The sequence below is a fragment of the Lactuca serriola genome, chromosome 5 (assembly GCF_051521515.1).
Source record: "Lactuca serriola cultivar US96UC23 chromosome 5, Lser_US96UC23_V15, whole genome shotgun sequence".
Classification (NCBI taxonomy): Eukaryota; Viridiplantae; Streptophyta; class Magnoliopsida; order Asterales; family Asteraceae; genus Lactuca; species Lactuca serriola.
Genome location: NC_136412.1, coordinates 309,876,062 through 309,890,800, shown reverse-complemented (window position 1 = coordinate 309,890,800; position 14,739 = coordinate 309,876,062). Strand labels below are relative to the sequence as shown.

At 42.9% G+C, this 14,739-nt stretch overlaps 1 protein-coding gene and 1 pseudogene across 1 annotated transcript; both read left to right on the top strand.

The window, feature by feature from the left end:
- The first annotated feature begins 5,186 nt into the window (after positions 1 to 5,186).
- LOC145050747 (uncharacterized) lies at positions 5,187 to 6,688 on the top strand. Its single transcript, XM_078998947.1, has 7 exons — positions 5,187 to 5,355; positions 5,496 to 5,561; positions 5,642 to 5,711; positions 5,753 to 5,994; positions 6,100 to 6,277; positions 6,352 to 6,510; positions 6,595 to 6,688. Exons 1-7 carry the CDS (start codon positions 5,187 to 5,189, stop codon positions 6,686 to 6,688), a joined length of 978 nt encoding a protein of 325 aa, XP_078855073.1.
- Positions 6,689 to 7,160: 472 nt separating this feature from the next.
- On the top strand, positions 7,161 to 7,928 carry LOC145056260 (18S ribosomal RNA; annotated as a pseudogene).
- Positions 7,929 to 14,739: the final 6,811 nt, after the last annotated feature.

The window sequence follows — 14,739 nt, the reverse complement described above, 5'->3', positions numbered from 1 at the left end:
AATTAGTTAATTATTTAGCATACATTTTTATTCATTTTTAACTAATTATGTGAATAATGTGGACAAAAGGTACTTAATACTGTTTAAATTTTGTTTTCAGTCCAAAAGACATGCTTGGGAGTGAAAGGGAACAAGGGGAAGCAATTAGAGACCAAAGAATGAAGATTGAGGGACAAAAGCTTTCCTACTCGGCGAGTACACGAGCCTACTCGGCGAGTTCATTAGAATATTCCAGAAGATAAGTCACGACTCCTAATTTGAGACGGATAACTAAGAACCTACTCGGCGAGTTGGGTCTGCCACTCGCCCAGTACACCCTGTTTTGAGATAGCTATAAAAACCGAGCCTTTATCCGATGAGACTACTTTTCTGGCGTTTTTTGGAGATTCATCTGGGATTAGAGAACCCTTGAAGGCGCTGGGGAACTCTAATCTTCAATCTCTTGAAGAATCAAGGCAACTAGGTTAATCATTCCACTTAGCTTTAGGAATTAAGTATGTTTAGCTTAGTTAAACCTGTTTTTGTGTTTGTTTTTACTGCAACTATGAGCTAAATATGTTTTTGTTTCTGTTTGGGGAATACCAAGTAACTCCTATGGTTTAATTCTTAGCTTTTGATTGATTGTTTATTAGTGATTTATTAAATTAAGTTTGTTAAAGAACCTTATGTATTAATCACAACTATTTTATGTTAATTGGAAGACAATTAAGCTGCATAAACATCTCTTAGTTGTTAACCTCATATGTCTATGTGAACACTTAATCATATGCTTAGGAATAATGAATATGAAACTAAGATTAACAAGATAATGGGTAGATTAATGTGTGAGCTTGTCTGAGAAACCAACAAACAAGAGGTTAATTGAACCATTAATTTGATTAACCACTACAAATCTTATTTAATCCAAATCATTAATATAGGGAATTAATTAGTTTAAACACTTGATCATCGCTTGAATTAATTAATTGTCTAAGCGTTAGGAGTAATGAACATGAACCTAACCACTATAGTTGGTAGCCAATAACAATTAATTTATCATAAATTCAAAATAACCATAGGAGTGAATTGGTTGAACCTAAATAGAAACATCTTTATCAAATTTGGTGAATTAGTTGTTTGCTTTAGTTACTTAGTTAATTAAGTGTTTTTATGGTGTGTTTAAGTTTCTAGTCTTGCAAAACTAGAGAAAAAACCTTTTTACTTTCATTATTTGCTTAGTTAAAATTAGCTATTAGTTTAATTTTCCTGTTCCCTGAGATCGACACCCTATTTATCCAACTATACCACTAAAAGATAGGTTCACTGCCTTTGTGTGCAAAATTTATCAATAAAAAGTAGGAATAAAACAAGTGCATTTTACACACATGGACCAACCAAATCTAAATATGAGACAGCGTCGGTGGCTTGATGTGGTGAAGGATTATGATTGTGAGATCCTCTACCATCCGGGGAAGGCCAATGTCGTGGCCGATGTGCTTAGACGCAAGGCAGCGCCGATCAGGGATATCTGTCTAAGGATGACAGTGATGACTTCGCTTCTGGAGCGGATCCGAGAAGCTCAGCAGGAGGCTATGAAGGAGGAACATCGGAAGAGTGAGCAGATTGTGGGGCAGGTTTCCTATTTCGACTATGATAGCCGGGGTTTATTGACTCTTCACATTAGGGTGTGGGTCCCTTATCATGGAGGAGTGCGCCAGGTCCTGATGGAGGAGGCGCACAAATCCCAATTCTCCATTCATCCCGGGGCGACGAAGATGTATAGGGATCTTCGTATGGACTATTGGTGGCCCTGCATGAAGCAGGATGTGGCATGGTACGTGGAGCGGTGCTTGACCTGCAGGAAGGTCAAGGCTAAGCATCAGAGACAACATGGCAAGATGTAGCCGTTGGATATCCCGCTTTGGAAATGGGAAGATATTACGGTGGATTTTATCACGAAACTTCCCAGGACCGCGTGGGGGATGGATTCGATATGGGTCATCGTGGATCGATTGACCAAGAGCGCCCACTTTAATCCGATTCAGAAGAGCATCTCGGCCGAGAAATTGGCCGATATCTATATTAGGGAGGTGGTGGCGTGGCACGGAGTGCCAGTTTTGGTGATTTTAGACAGAGACGTGCGGTTTACTTCCAGGTTTTGGAAGAGGTTTCATGACGAGCTGGGTACTCGTCTGTATTTTAGCACCGCTTTCCACCCGCAGACGGATGGCCAGAGCGAGTGGACCATCCAGACTCGGGAGGATATGCTACGGGCATGCGTTTTAGATTTCGGAGGTAGTTGGGATACCTACCTCCCGTTGGCGGAGTTCTCGTATAATAATAGCTATCAAGCGAGTATCGACTGTCGTCCCTTCGAGATGTTATATAGGAGGAGGTGCCCCCGATATGTTGGGGCAAAGTTGGCCAGAGAGTCTTGGGGAGCACCGAAGTAGTGCTCAAGACGACAGAGAAGATTCAGCAGGTCCGTAGTAGGCTTCAGACTGCTCAGAGTCGGCAGAAAAGTTATGCCGATAAGCGTCGATCAGACCTGGAATACCAGGTCAGGGATATGGTTCTCCTGAAAGTGTCGCCATGGAAGGGCGTCATCCTTTCAAGAAGCAGGGCAAGTTGGGCCCAAGGTATATCAGACCGTTAAGGATTGTAGCCCGGGTGGGCAAGGTGGCGTACCGGTTGGATCTGCCAACCAAACTCAGTCAGATCCACAACACCTTCCACGTCTCTCAGTTGCGGAAGTGCCTAGTGGACGATACGACGGTGGTACCCTTGGAGGATATTCAGGTTGATGGCAGCCTGAATTACATCGAGCGGTCTGTGGCGATCCTTGACCGGAAGTCGAAGGATCTGAGGAACAAAAGAGTAGAACTCGTGAAGGTGCAGTGGCAGCACCGGAAGGGGTCGGAATGGACTTGGGAACCGGTGAGTGAGATGATGGAGCACTACCCCGAGCTGTTTCAGGATCGAGCGGCAGACTTCGAGGACGAAGTCTAGAATAAGTGGGGGAGATTTGTAGCATCTAGTTCTTGGTATGTATTATGTTATTAAATCTTCATTTATTTTTGCATTTTTGGCCTTGGGCTCGGCGAGTCTAAGGACTAACTCGCCGAGTAAAAGCGGGATGAGGCGCGGGGATTAAGTTGCGGACTCGGCGAGTCGAGTCCCGGACTCGGCGAGTAGCCGCTGTTTGGGCAAAAACCTTAATCTAGGGGTTTGCACCCTATTTAAATGACCTTATGCACCCTCCTCTCCCCCTTTATGCTCCCAAACAATCCTCATAGCAAACCCTAACCGTTTTTGTGAAGATCTAAGGCTTTTGGAGTGATTCTTGTGAGTTTTGATCTCAAGGAAGAAGGAAGAGCATAGAAGGATCAAGAAGGGACTGAAGGATTCGTTTGGTTCATCATTTTCAACCTTTAGAAGGTATAAAGTCTGAACGTTGCTCATTCATTTGTTAGATCCCTCTTTGGGGTGATTTAGGGCTTTTATAAGCCTTTTTTTGAGGCCAACCATGTTTGCAAACATGGTTGGGGGTTTGGGCTTCTGTATCATGTCATTCTATGAGCCACAAGTCAGATCTAGGTTGCTTTTTGCACCAAGGAAGGCCCCATGCAACAAAAGAACCATTTTAGAGCCTTTTAAGCTCTAATGTCCCATGCATGCACGTAAATTTTGTAACTTGACGTGTTAGATTGAGTTTAGGGGCCTAGATATATCATTTGGTTAAGTGTTATACATAAACAATCAAAGTTTTTAGTGAGGAATGTGATAGAATCGGCGAGTCTAAGGGTTTTGGTCCCATATTAGTGAGGGTTATAAGGACCAGTTGAGTGTGGGAGGGTTTTAGGAGTCCCGGGGAGTGACCCGGTGTTCTGGACTAAGCAAAGTGTTATGGGAGTTCATGGCACTCGGTGAGTGCATGAACGGACTCGGCGAGTCCAAGACAATCTTCATGGAACTCGGCGAATTGTTCATCGACTCGGCGAGTCGAGGACAGAACATGTTCATAGGATGAAGAGTAACTCGACGAGTTGTTCATACAACTTGGTGAGTCAAGTCAGGACATGTGTATTAGTTGATGATGAACTTGACGAGTTGTTCATACAACTCGGCGAGTCGGATGTGGATTCAGTCGGTGTTCATTTAGAAGGAAAACTCGTCGAGTCATCGCCTAACTCGACGAGTAGAGACGGGAATGAGGTCTGATGGAAGGATAGGGACTCGGTGAGTTGACGAGTCAACTCGGCAAGTCAGGTCAACTGGAAGTTGAGTTTGACTTTGACTTTGATTTGGTCAAGGGGTAAAATGGTCATTTTACCCTAAGGGTAGATGTCAGCTTTTGACTAAATATTTTGTGGGAATTTTAGCCGGTGGATTACCGGAGCAGCAGTGGCAGCAGTCAGAGGATTTCCGCACAGTTCAGCAGATACAAGGTGAGTTACCTTCCAGTAGGGGTGGGTGTAAGGCCACAATGCCGACCCACCATTGAGGAGTATTTAGAGGATAATTGTCTTTGTGATAATTTATCTTGGTCTAGTATGCGTTTGGTTATGAGTTATATCTGTATGATATGTTACATGATAGGGATAGTTTCCCTGATAATGGTCCTTAGGACCAAGGGGTAGGTCAGTACCCGGATATGTCTGAAAGTGTGCTTTTATCTTGCTATCGTATGCTAGTGGTAGGGGGTGGAATAGTCCCCAGTTACCGGATGAAAGATACCGATGACGATTACTGGTTGAAAGATACCGATGACGATTACTCGTTGAAAGATACCGATGATGATTACCGGTTGAAAGATACCGATGGTATTGTATGGTATGTGGTATGATGGGGGAACTCACTAAGCTTTATGCTTATGGTTTCAGTGTTTGGTTTCAGGTACCTCTTCATCCAAGGGGAAGGAGAAGGCGGCGTAGCATGGCATCACGCACACATATGATTTTCCGCATGGTGTTTTTTAGGATTGTACTCTGATATGACATTTGTTCATGGTTGTGGGTTTTAAATATGCTACTTGGTTTTGAGATGACGTGTTTATACAATGTTTTCTAATGAATGTTTTATGAATTAACTAATCAAAAATGAAATTTTTGGGCTTGAATTTTGGGATGTTACAGTATTGTGAGAAATAGTCGTCTATTCTATGGTCTCCTTGTGCAGCTCATTGCATGAACTTGATTATGAAGGATATGTCGGAGTTGCCTCAAGTTGCTGATTTGGTTACACTTGCATCGAGAGTTACAATTTTTGTTTATAACCACAAATGGCCATTAAATTGGTTAAGAAAAAGACTAGGTTGGACTGAGATTATTCGTCCGGGTGTCACTCGTTTTGGTACTGCATTTATCGCATTGAAGAGTTTGTGTGATCACAAACATGATTTGCAAGCTATGATCACCTCCCCGGATTATAAAAAAAAGTGATTAGATTGGAAAAAGAAAAAGAAGTTAAGCTTATCATATTGAATGAAAACTTTTGGAATAATTGTGGTATCATAGTAAAAGTGATGACTCCAATTTTGAGACTTTTACGGATTTGTGATTCGGATGAGAAGCCGGCTTTAGGTATAACTTTTTTTATATTCTTTAGTGATGTTTACAAATATATTATCATTTTTATTATTTTTAGTGATGTTTTTTTATAGGTTATGTATACGAAAGGATGTATAGGGCAAAAAAAGGAACTAAGAAACTTTTTCACAACAACAAAGAGTTGTACCATCTTACACTAACATCATTAAAAATCGTTGGGATAGGATGTTGCGTAAGAGTCATCATGCTACGGCTTATTGGTTGAATCCGATCTTTCAATATGATCAAGAAAGTTTTTGTAAGAAACCAGAGGTGGTTGTGGGGGTTATGGATATGATTGAGCGTTACGGTAGTGATGGTACTGTCAGTGGTCTAACTCTTATGGACCAACTAAAGTTGTTTCATGAGCATGAAGGTAGTTTTGGTAGAACACTTGCTTTTTATTCTCGTAATACTACTCGCCCAGGTAACATTTGTTAAAATTTTCATTAATGGCGAATTTTAGTAAAAAGATTATTATATTATTTAGTTATTTTTCAATTAGATGAATGATGGAAATTACATGGTGGAGATGCTCTGGAATTGCAAAAATTTGCAATTCGAATTTTAAGCCAAACAGCTTCTTCTTCCAGGTGTGAGCAGGATTTGAGTGTCTTTGAGAGAATCCACACTGAAAGAAGGAATCGGTTGGAGCATCAAAGGTTTAATGACCTTGTTTATGTTCATTATAACTCGCGTCTACAAAATAGGTAACTTATACTTTCAAACTTTTTTTCCCTTTCTTTATTTATGTTTAAAAGTATATTAATATTTTTTTTTCTAGGCTCAAGGATCACAAAAAGTCTTATGACCCAATTGATTATGAATGCATTGATAAAATTGAGTTTTGGGTGGTTGATGAAATAACGGAAGGTGAACCAAGTTATACCGAATTGGAGAATATGGTTGAAGATGAGCCACCAAACTACAATGAATCAACAATGTTTGAATCCCAAGTTTCTTAAGGTTATAATTTTTTTTATTCTATCAATATTATTGTTATTCTTGTTTTTTATTTGAGTTTAAGTTTTTCTAAAATTGAATTTCTATTTGATATTGAAGATGATGAAGAAGATGACGTTGGAGTTGCTTTAGAACAAATTGAAAGTAGGCGTCAGTGAAGTGAATGATGTATGCTAAGAGGGGAAATGCCGACGTCTAGCACATAGAAGAGTGGATTCGCTTCCTATTCCGATGAGATGTCAGTTCCTTTCGTGCAACCTGCTCTTGCATATGCCTCTTATTCCTCGTACAAACCCCCACATCGAAACCTATCGTCATTGATTAGGGCGCTCAGCGAGTGGCCTATCCTTTTTCAATGAAAGTCGTGGCTATCCTTGGTAAGACTTCTTTGCCGACAGCAACTTTCTGTAACTCGGGTAGGACCTTGCGATTGAGAACTCATTGTAAACAGGATTTCTTTCAATACTTGTACCTTCTAAAACCTATTTCATTCCTATCCAAATAGCCCACTTCGGCAATACGATTCCGCACTTTCAATACCAAGATTGAATTCCCTAACTCTCTAACTTGAAATACACCACTTCGAATGAAATACCATTAATGGCTTCCCTGCCTTATCTCCCTGAAAGTCTCATTTTGCACAACTCCTAGCTAAAGGTAGCTTGTCTCGCCCAGGAGGTGAGAAGAGTTGAGAACAAAGTGGCGAACGGGTGCGTAACGCGTGGGAATCTGCCGAACAGTTCGGGCCAAATCCTGAAGAAAGCTAAAAAGCGCTGTTTGATGAGCCTGCGTAGTATTAGGTAGTTGGTCAGGTAAAGGCTGACCAAGCCAATGATGCTTAGCTGGTCTTTTCGGATGATCAGCCACACTGGGACTAAGACACGGCCCGGACTCTCGCGGGTGGCAGCAGTGGGGAATCTTGGACAATGGGCGAAAGCCCGATCAAACAATATCGCGTGAGTGAAGAAGGGCAATGCCGTTTGTAAAGCTCTTTCGTCGAGTGCGCGATCATGACAAGACTCGAGGAAGAAGCCTCGGCTAACTCCGTGACAGCAGCCGCGGTAAGACGGGGGGGGGGGGGGGAGGGGAAAGTGTTCTTCGGAATGACTGGGCGTAAAGGGCACATAGGCGGTGAATCGGGTTGAAAGTGAAAGTCGCCAAAAAGTGGCGGAATGCTCTCGAAACCAATTCACTTGAGTGAGACAGAGGAGAGTGGAATTTCGTGTGTAGGGGTGAAATCCGTAAGTATACGAAGGAACGCCAAAAGCGAAGGCAGCTCTCTGGGTCCCTACCGACGCTGGGGTGCGAACGCATGGGGAGCAAACATGATTAGATACCCTGGTAGTCCATGCCGTAAGGAATTAGTCCCCACTAGCCTCATTCGAAGAATGAACAAGAAAAGGCTTACTGTTTAGGTAGGATAGATCGATGTGGTCCAATGGCTAAAGCTCTGCCAGCTTCTTGTAGACTTACTTTAGGCTCCGAGTTCTTTTTTTTTATGGTGAAATTATTCTTCGCCACTAGTGGCAACAAAGTTCTTGGTAATTAGCAAGGGGAAAGGAAGATCTCTACTCATTTCATTCATTCAGTGCCTGCGGTGAGGCTCGACCCACAACAAACGAAGGGGGAAAGCTTGCTTTGCTTGCTGTAGCCCTATTTTGAGGCTTGGTAAGCATAAGCTATTGTTGTAGGCTCGAGAAGGGTAGGCTTGCAGCTTCGCTCAGCAGAAGAGCCTGACTTTCTATTAGTCAAGCGCTAGCGCCCAACCGGGCTTTTAAGGGATAGGGAAAGGGAAGAAAAGAAAGATGGTCCCTCCTTTTAGGAACATGGCTCGTTCATTCACTTCTTCAATATCATTCAAAAGAGGTTCGGATTGCCTAGTATTCCACCAATTAGTAACCCAGGATTCCATACTTTTTTGAAATGAGAGAGAAATCCACTAGGGCAAAAATACTATAGATGCAAGATATAAAAGATGAGTGAATGCTTTCTTTTTTTCCATACCTTCTTTCTTCTTTTTCCGGTGAGTCGGAGACAAAGCAACTAGATAGGGGCCCGTAACGGCACACTTACTCTATGGCAAGAGAGAGAACATAAAGGGCATCAAGGGGGTCATCGGATCGGATGGCAAAAGCGCATATAGAATTGATTGATCTTTCTTCCTAGCCTAGTTCAATGATTCCATTATATAAGGGAACTTCTTTCCTATGCCCATGCCTGGCTGCTCGTTCAGTCATTCATCCCATTCTGTCTTAATTGCTTTCTAAAGGCGGTAATCACATAGCAAGGCTGCCAGGTCGTCTCTCACTAACAGAATTTCTTGAGGCTGAGTCTCCGCCCATTGAGGAGTCTCTTTTTTATTCTGTTTTGATAGCTTTTTCTGTTTTCATTTTTGGTGTCCCACCTATAAAAGATCGATTTTCTAGTTGATGGATATTGACCACTAGTGGCACACTCGATAGATTCCTCATCTATACCTTTTGATGGGAAAAGAAGGTCTCGAGCTCTAGTTGAATCTGGAAAATAAGGTTAGGGAGTCGCACTAAAGGCGGAGGAAGAAGCCCCTAACGCGGTCAAGTCTTGCGCGACACTATTGGATACGCCAGTTAAAGATGCCCCATCAATATCAAGAAGAGAAAGAGCATACTCGTCTGTCTAGAAAGCAACCCTGCCCGCGTCGAAGACAAGTCTGGAAACGGATGTCTATAGTGCTTGAACAAGTCTATCATCGGTGGGAAAAGAGTGAGCTCAATCTGTCTCTGGTGGCGCTCATGTTGGCAAATCCATATTGTAAAGCCGAGAGGTAAAGAGCTCCAGTGCATTTGAAACTGGTGATGTAGCTGCTGAAGCTTTCTTTTTGGCAGTCATAGCAGTATAGTAGATAAGAAATCTCCTTCTTAGATAAATGAACCGAATGCCGGGGCAGTCTGGACTAGATTGATTAGAACTCAAGTAATCGGAACTTGAACAAGGAAGGGGACATGGAATGCCTTCGTTTATCGCTCTCGCCTCTGAACCCAGCGTCCAAGTCCACTCATTCATCGGATGGGGTTCACTCATCAACAACTAGGCCCCCGTCACGTTCTGTTTCTGAATCAGGTTAGGATACGGCTCTAGAAGCTTCTGCTTTCTTGTCTCATGAGAGGCTGTATAAAATGCTTCCGTGAATGCAGCAGCGGAAATAGCTACTAGATCGGGAAGTGCCTTAACTACGAAATTATCTCTTTCTGTCACGTAGGGAAAAGATGCTGAGGCTCCTTATGCTTTCCTTTCAAGTCGAATGTCAGAATCAGGTAAGGTAGCTTATGTGATAGGAACAACAGGTGGGGACCTAGCCCCCAGCGACTTAGGGGATAATACCTAGTATATCTATTATCAGGGATAGTGAACATGATAGAGAGTGAGTGCCAAAAGGAATTTTATGAAACAATTATTTAGTCGGGAGGTTCTTGAACTCAGGCTTAGGCTTAATTTTATCCCGGAACTCTATCTGTTTAGAGAAAGAAAACTTAGTGTGTTCTTCTCTAGCGAAGAATGCCTTATTTGATTGCTTTTATATCCCTACTAGTTTCCCTCTGCTATATGAATCAATATAGGAGAAGTTGAACAAGCAAGGTAGGGAATGACTGGCACTACCGATCAAGTCTTTCAAGCTAGATTCCCTATTATAGTAAGTTCTTCTCCCGCGGGAATGGCTCTAGCATTGAAAGCTCGAGGGCTAATTCGTTAGAGACGTGGCAGACGCAGAAGTAGTCGGAATTGGTGCTGTGGAAGTCTTTGGGGGCAGGCGTATCCGTAGGGGCCACTATATAGTAGGCAAGAAGTAGGCACAAGATAGCTCCTATTGATGGAATCAATCGTACGAGTGCTTGTGTTCAGGTAAGGCCCAAGTCCTTATGCTTAAACTTCAAGTGATGCCCGGGAGTCAAGCAGTTATGGGAAAAGCGGATTCCATATCTTTATTACTAGTTTTGTCTGGCAGTGGAAGTATAGTCATCCGCAACAAGAGAGAGACACAATGCGGTCGAGTGCTCAACTCTTTCATTCTTCGCGGTTGAGTCATCAGTGATCTCAGTCTGGTATTCGAGAAGAAGCACTACCTAACTGAAATATCTTACTACGAAACTTCAATATAGAACTTCTAAACCAATAGACCCTGAACTCGGGTAGTTGCCTTCCCTTCCTAGTCCTAGATCAGAGTTACTAGCTTTCTAGACCGATGGTTGTAGGCCTCTCTCAGGTCGGCTTTAGTCGAGCTCCCCAACTCGCTCGACGGTACCACCTCTCCGACTAATAGACTTGATACTGTTCCGTTCCGCTCATGCTCCTTGAGAGGAAAGAAAGAGCTCGACTGTTAAGGAGAGGAAGCACTCCCTCCACTACCCCGCAAATCTAATGATGGACATGCAAGCAGTCCCGCTTATGTGAAGGCTTAGCCAAGTTTGAAGCCTCTCGAATGACTCATCTAGTTTACTAGACCCTCTATCCGACCCCTATGAAGTAAGGAGAGCTAGGTTGTATGACTTCCTGCCGGTCTTTGAAGCTATTAACTAATATCTAGGGCAAGTAGGACTAGTCTTTATGGCCCTATTGATTTAGGAGTTGTTGCAACACTGGTTGTTGACGGTTATTAGCGAGGTACGAGCAGGAGAGTGGCTAATGTCCCTCAGCCCTTGAAAGCCATTAACTAACCTTAAGAGCAATTATGGCTGGTCTCTCTCTTGGGTTAGCCCGCTTCTCTCTTTTAGGAGGAGGGAGACGACTCTGCTAATTCTTTATCAGTATGCTTAGGAAGCAAGGTTTTTAGGGCCTGGAAGGAGGAGAAGCTCTTCTTGGACTAAGAGGGGAAGGTTGTACGTACGCCGCTCACGCGAAGAAGTTATTCTCTAATTCCAAAAAGTAAAGCCACCATTCTTCAGTGATGAGCTCTAGCGAAAAAATCTTATGTCTTTTTCCTAGATCAAAATTTCTTTCTACTAGAACAAGTCCGCTGCGAGCTGAGCGAAAAAAATGACTCAACCGAGCCGAGGCACTATTCACCAAGTGGAACTATATACTATATTTACTAAGCCCACCGCCCCTTCCCCTATACATGGATGCTTCTCGCTCACCAAAGCATACTTCGTTTCCCGGGACGGGCGACTCCCTCTTTCTTCCGGTAAGAAAGAGGTTTTTCCCTCAGGTTCCTCCCTAACCTTAGATGGAGAAAGAAATGCTTAAGGAAAAGGCGCTTCGAACCATAGACTACTGTTGCTGGAATGAAACGCAGCCTCGGAATAGAATTATGGTGCTTGCTGGGCCCTGATGGTGGAACTGGCATTTTTTGGGGGGAAGAAAGCGGCCCCCTTTTGCGGCAGAGCAGAGTAGGCAACATCGCTTTCCCTCGTGTAGCTATGATGCCATTCAGAAACAACACAAGAATAAGAAAAAGAAAAAACAGTCTTTCTCGGATTCTTGCCATCACTGTCAAATCAATTTTTCTGTAGGCATCAAGGTAAGGGTTCTTCGGGTGATCAAAGATTTTCGGCTCTGTCGTTTCGTTTGGCTTCCACTCCAGTTGACCTCTCTTGTTTCCATCCCCGTGAGAAGGTAGAGAGCAAAACCAACCCAGCAAACCACTATTATTATGCATTAGTAAAGCATCTACTTCTTGCAAGGCTTGCTGAGCTTCTTCATGTGACAGACATTGCAAAAGTAGTCCGCCGAACTATCGCCGATAGAGGGCATCGAAAAAGTATACGATTTTTGAACCCTTCTATCTAAGAAATTATAAGAGCGCAGAATTTGACCCCCCTCAAATGGATGGATATGGGATTGATTGCGGAACCGAGCAGAGATAACCCCGGATGGGCAGGAAGGTTAGCTGCTTACTACTGGTTGGAACGTAGGCAGGAAACAAGACAAGGGATAGGCTATGAGAATCTATTTCATCCGTCTTTCGATACATCCATATAGTCACAACCCTTTCTTCGATGAGTCTCCTTGCTTAAAACTTCCTTCTCTTGAAAAAATTTCTTACTAAACCGACCTGTCAAAATGGATCTAAGATAGCACTTGCAATCAACAAGGCTATCATCCCCAGGCAATACACCGATTCCGGCTTTTTCGGTGTGATCTTTTCGCTTCCATCGTCCTTTTGAACCCAGTCGAAAGCGGGAAAGAAAGCAAATCTGCCAAGGCTATAAAGTGGTTAAAGATACATTTATCTGTACACGCCTGTTGAAATGCTTTAAGAGGTCAATACATTAGCCATCGGGAGCACTCTTTGAAAGAGAAAGAACGACGTATCCGCTCTTCTTGCTTGTTACAAATCGGTTGTGCACAGTTCCATGGGCAGGTATAATAGTAAAAGAAGAGGACGCAAGTACATTCATTGCCTGCTCTTACTATTCTCGAATAGGCTCTTTCCGGTCCCGTTCTCCAAGTGTAGATGGCAACGGTTATGCGCACCAGACATTTACTTGTGCTATCGAAAAGGCAATGCAAAAAGGAGATCTGTTTGGAAGATAGCTAGGGACTGTGATCCGGTAATACCAGTCAACTCCTTCTTTCGCTTATGTCAGGTAAATTCCTTCTATCCCAGTGAGGAGTATAGAAAAATTCTTGCCTTCTGAGGTTGACTTCCTTGGGGCTGTTGATATCTTATTGTCGTTCTTCTCTCTTTCCTGTGCACACTACCTATAATAGAAGAAAATAAGGAATCGACTTATTTCTCTTGTGAAGCTCTCTCTCGTTTAGCGAAAGTCTTCTTTTGCTGCCTATGGATATGTCTTCTCTTGAATTTGTTCATAGACGATTTATGAACACTTAAAAAAAACTTTTTTAGATTCGCCCTGAGTGAGGTTGAAAACCGTTAGAAAGGCTACGAACCCTCTCGAAGGTTTATAGAAGAGTGCCTGCTTCCCAGATCAAGAGTATAAAAGAGAACCACGCACAGAAAGAGCCGCTAGATAATCGGGTGCGGGAATGCGCTCTGTGAAAGAATAGGCTCTGGGACTGTTGACTTTCCTTTCTGTGTTTATGTGGAAGAGGGATTCTTCCCCATTAGGCTTTACAGTTAATGCTTCGATGGTTGGTGGCTTTCTGGGCTTTGACAAATGCTTATCTGTCTGGTCTGTGATTAAACCAATATCTCTCCGGTCTCTCGATTGTTCGGTTCTTAGTAGTAGGTCAATCTATGTCTGTCCTTTCAGCTTCGATTGTCCTGTCTGTAACCAATACCTGGGAATTTTCTTTTAAGAATACGTTCGTATTTGATTCGAAATTTCTCTTATATTCCACCCAGCCTCGTGAGGTGAGTGATTCTTTCTTTTCGACTAGAGGGGTTCTCTTTGCTCTCGGTCCAAGCTACTTTCCTTATCTTATATCCATTAAATATTCATTGCTTATCTTGCTTTTGGTATAGGAATATGCATACAGGGATGAAGCTTAAGAGTTCAAGATCTTTCTCCCTCTGTCCTCCGTTGCTCATTAGCTCTCTCTGCTTTCATGGCAGTTAGCCGGTTCTCGGTACAGTCTCTTCGATCCCATCCCGCCTAACCAACTCAAACTACTAATCCTAGCTCTTTCTTACTGCCTTAGTCTTGAGTTCCCACCCGGCTCTCTCAGGTTTCACAGCTCTAGCTAGTAGACGGTGCTGCTAATCCTTAAAAACTAATGGTTAAGCAGGTAAGCAAAAACGAAGGAAGCTTGTTCCCGGTTCGTCGTTCCAAGCTTAGATTTGAGATAACTGTAAGAATTCCTGCATAGCAGGGTTACCGCAGCTAAGGAAGCCTTGCACTTAGAACCGAGGGATAAAGTCTCGAATATACAGAAAAACTCCTAGCTAGCTAATCCATAAGCCGAGCTAGTTCTTAGTCTTGCTTCTGTAGCTCTTTCTTCTGTTGCCTGCTTCTGTAGCTCTTTCACCTTTCTTCGCTTCATTCGTTACATTCTAAAGTAAGGATTTGGCGCAGAAAGAGGAGAGGATGCTATCGAAGCTGTCGTATGCCGCTTGCTGATTAGAACAAAGAATAGGTATTTAATACATTTTACATTGTTTTTGGTTGACCGAGAAAGAGGGAGCTATAGCTTATCTAAGGAGTGAGCTAAATACCAGCTTGCACTAATGGCTTGTTTGTGGCATATCGAGAGCACTTTCACAAAGTGATATTCTAAAGTCATGAGATTAAGTTAGTGAGATGCTATATCAATCAGTCTATTCTTATAA

Excerpts from the sequence above, each read along its gene's own strand:
- LOC145050747 (XM_078998947.1), top strand. The coding sequence starts at position 5,187 with ATGTCGGAGTTGCCTCAAGTTGCTGATTTGGTTACACTTGCATCGAGA. Across the intron at positions 5,356-5,495 it reads TGCATTTATCGCATTGAAGA|TAAAAGTGATGACTCCAATT; the intron begins GTTTGTGTGATC and ends GTGGTATCATAG. Across the intron at positions 6,511-6,594 it reads AACTACAATGAATCAACAAT|TTTTTCTAAAATTGAATTTC; the intron begins GTTTGAATCCCA and ends TTTGAGTTTAAG.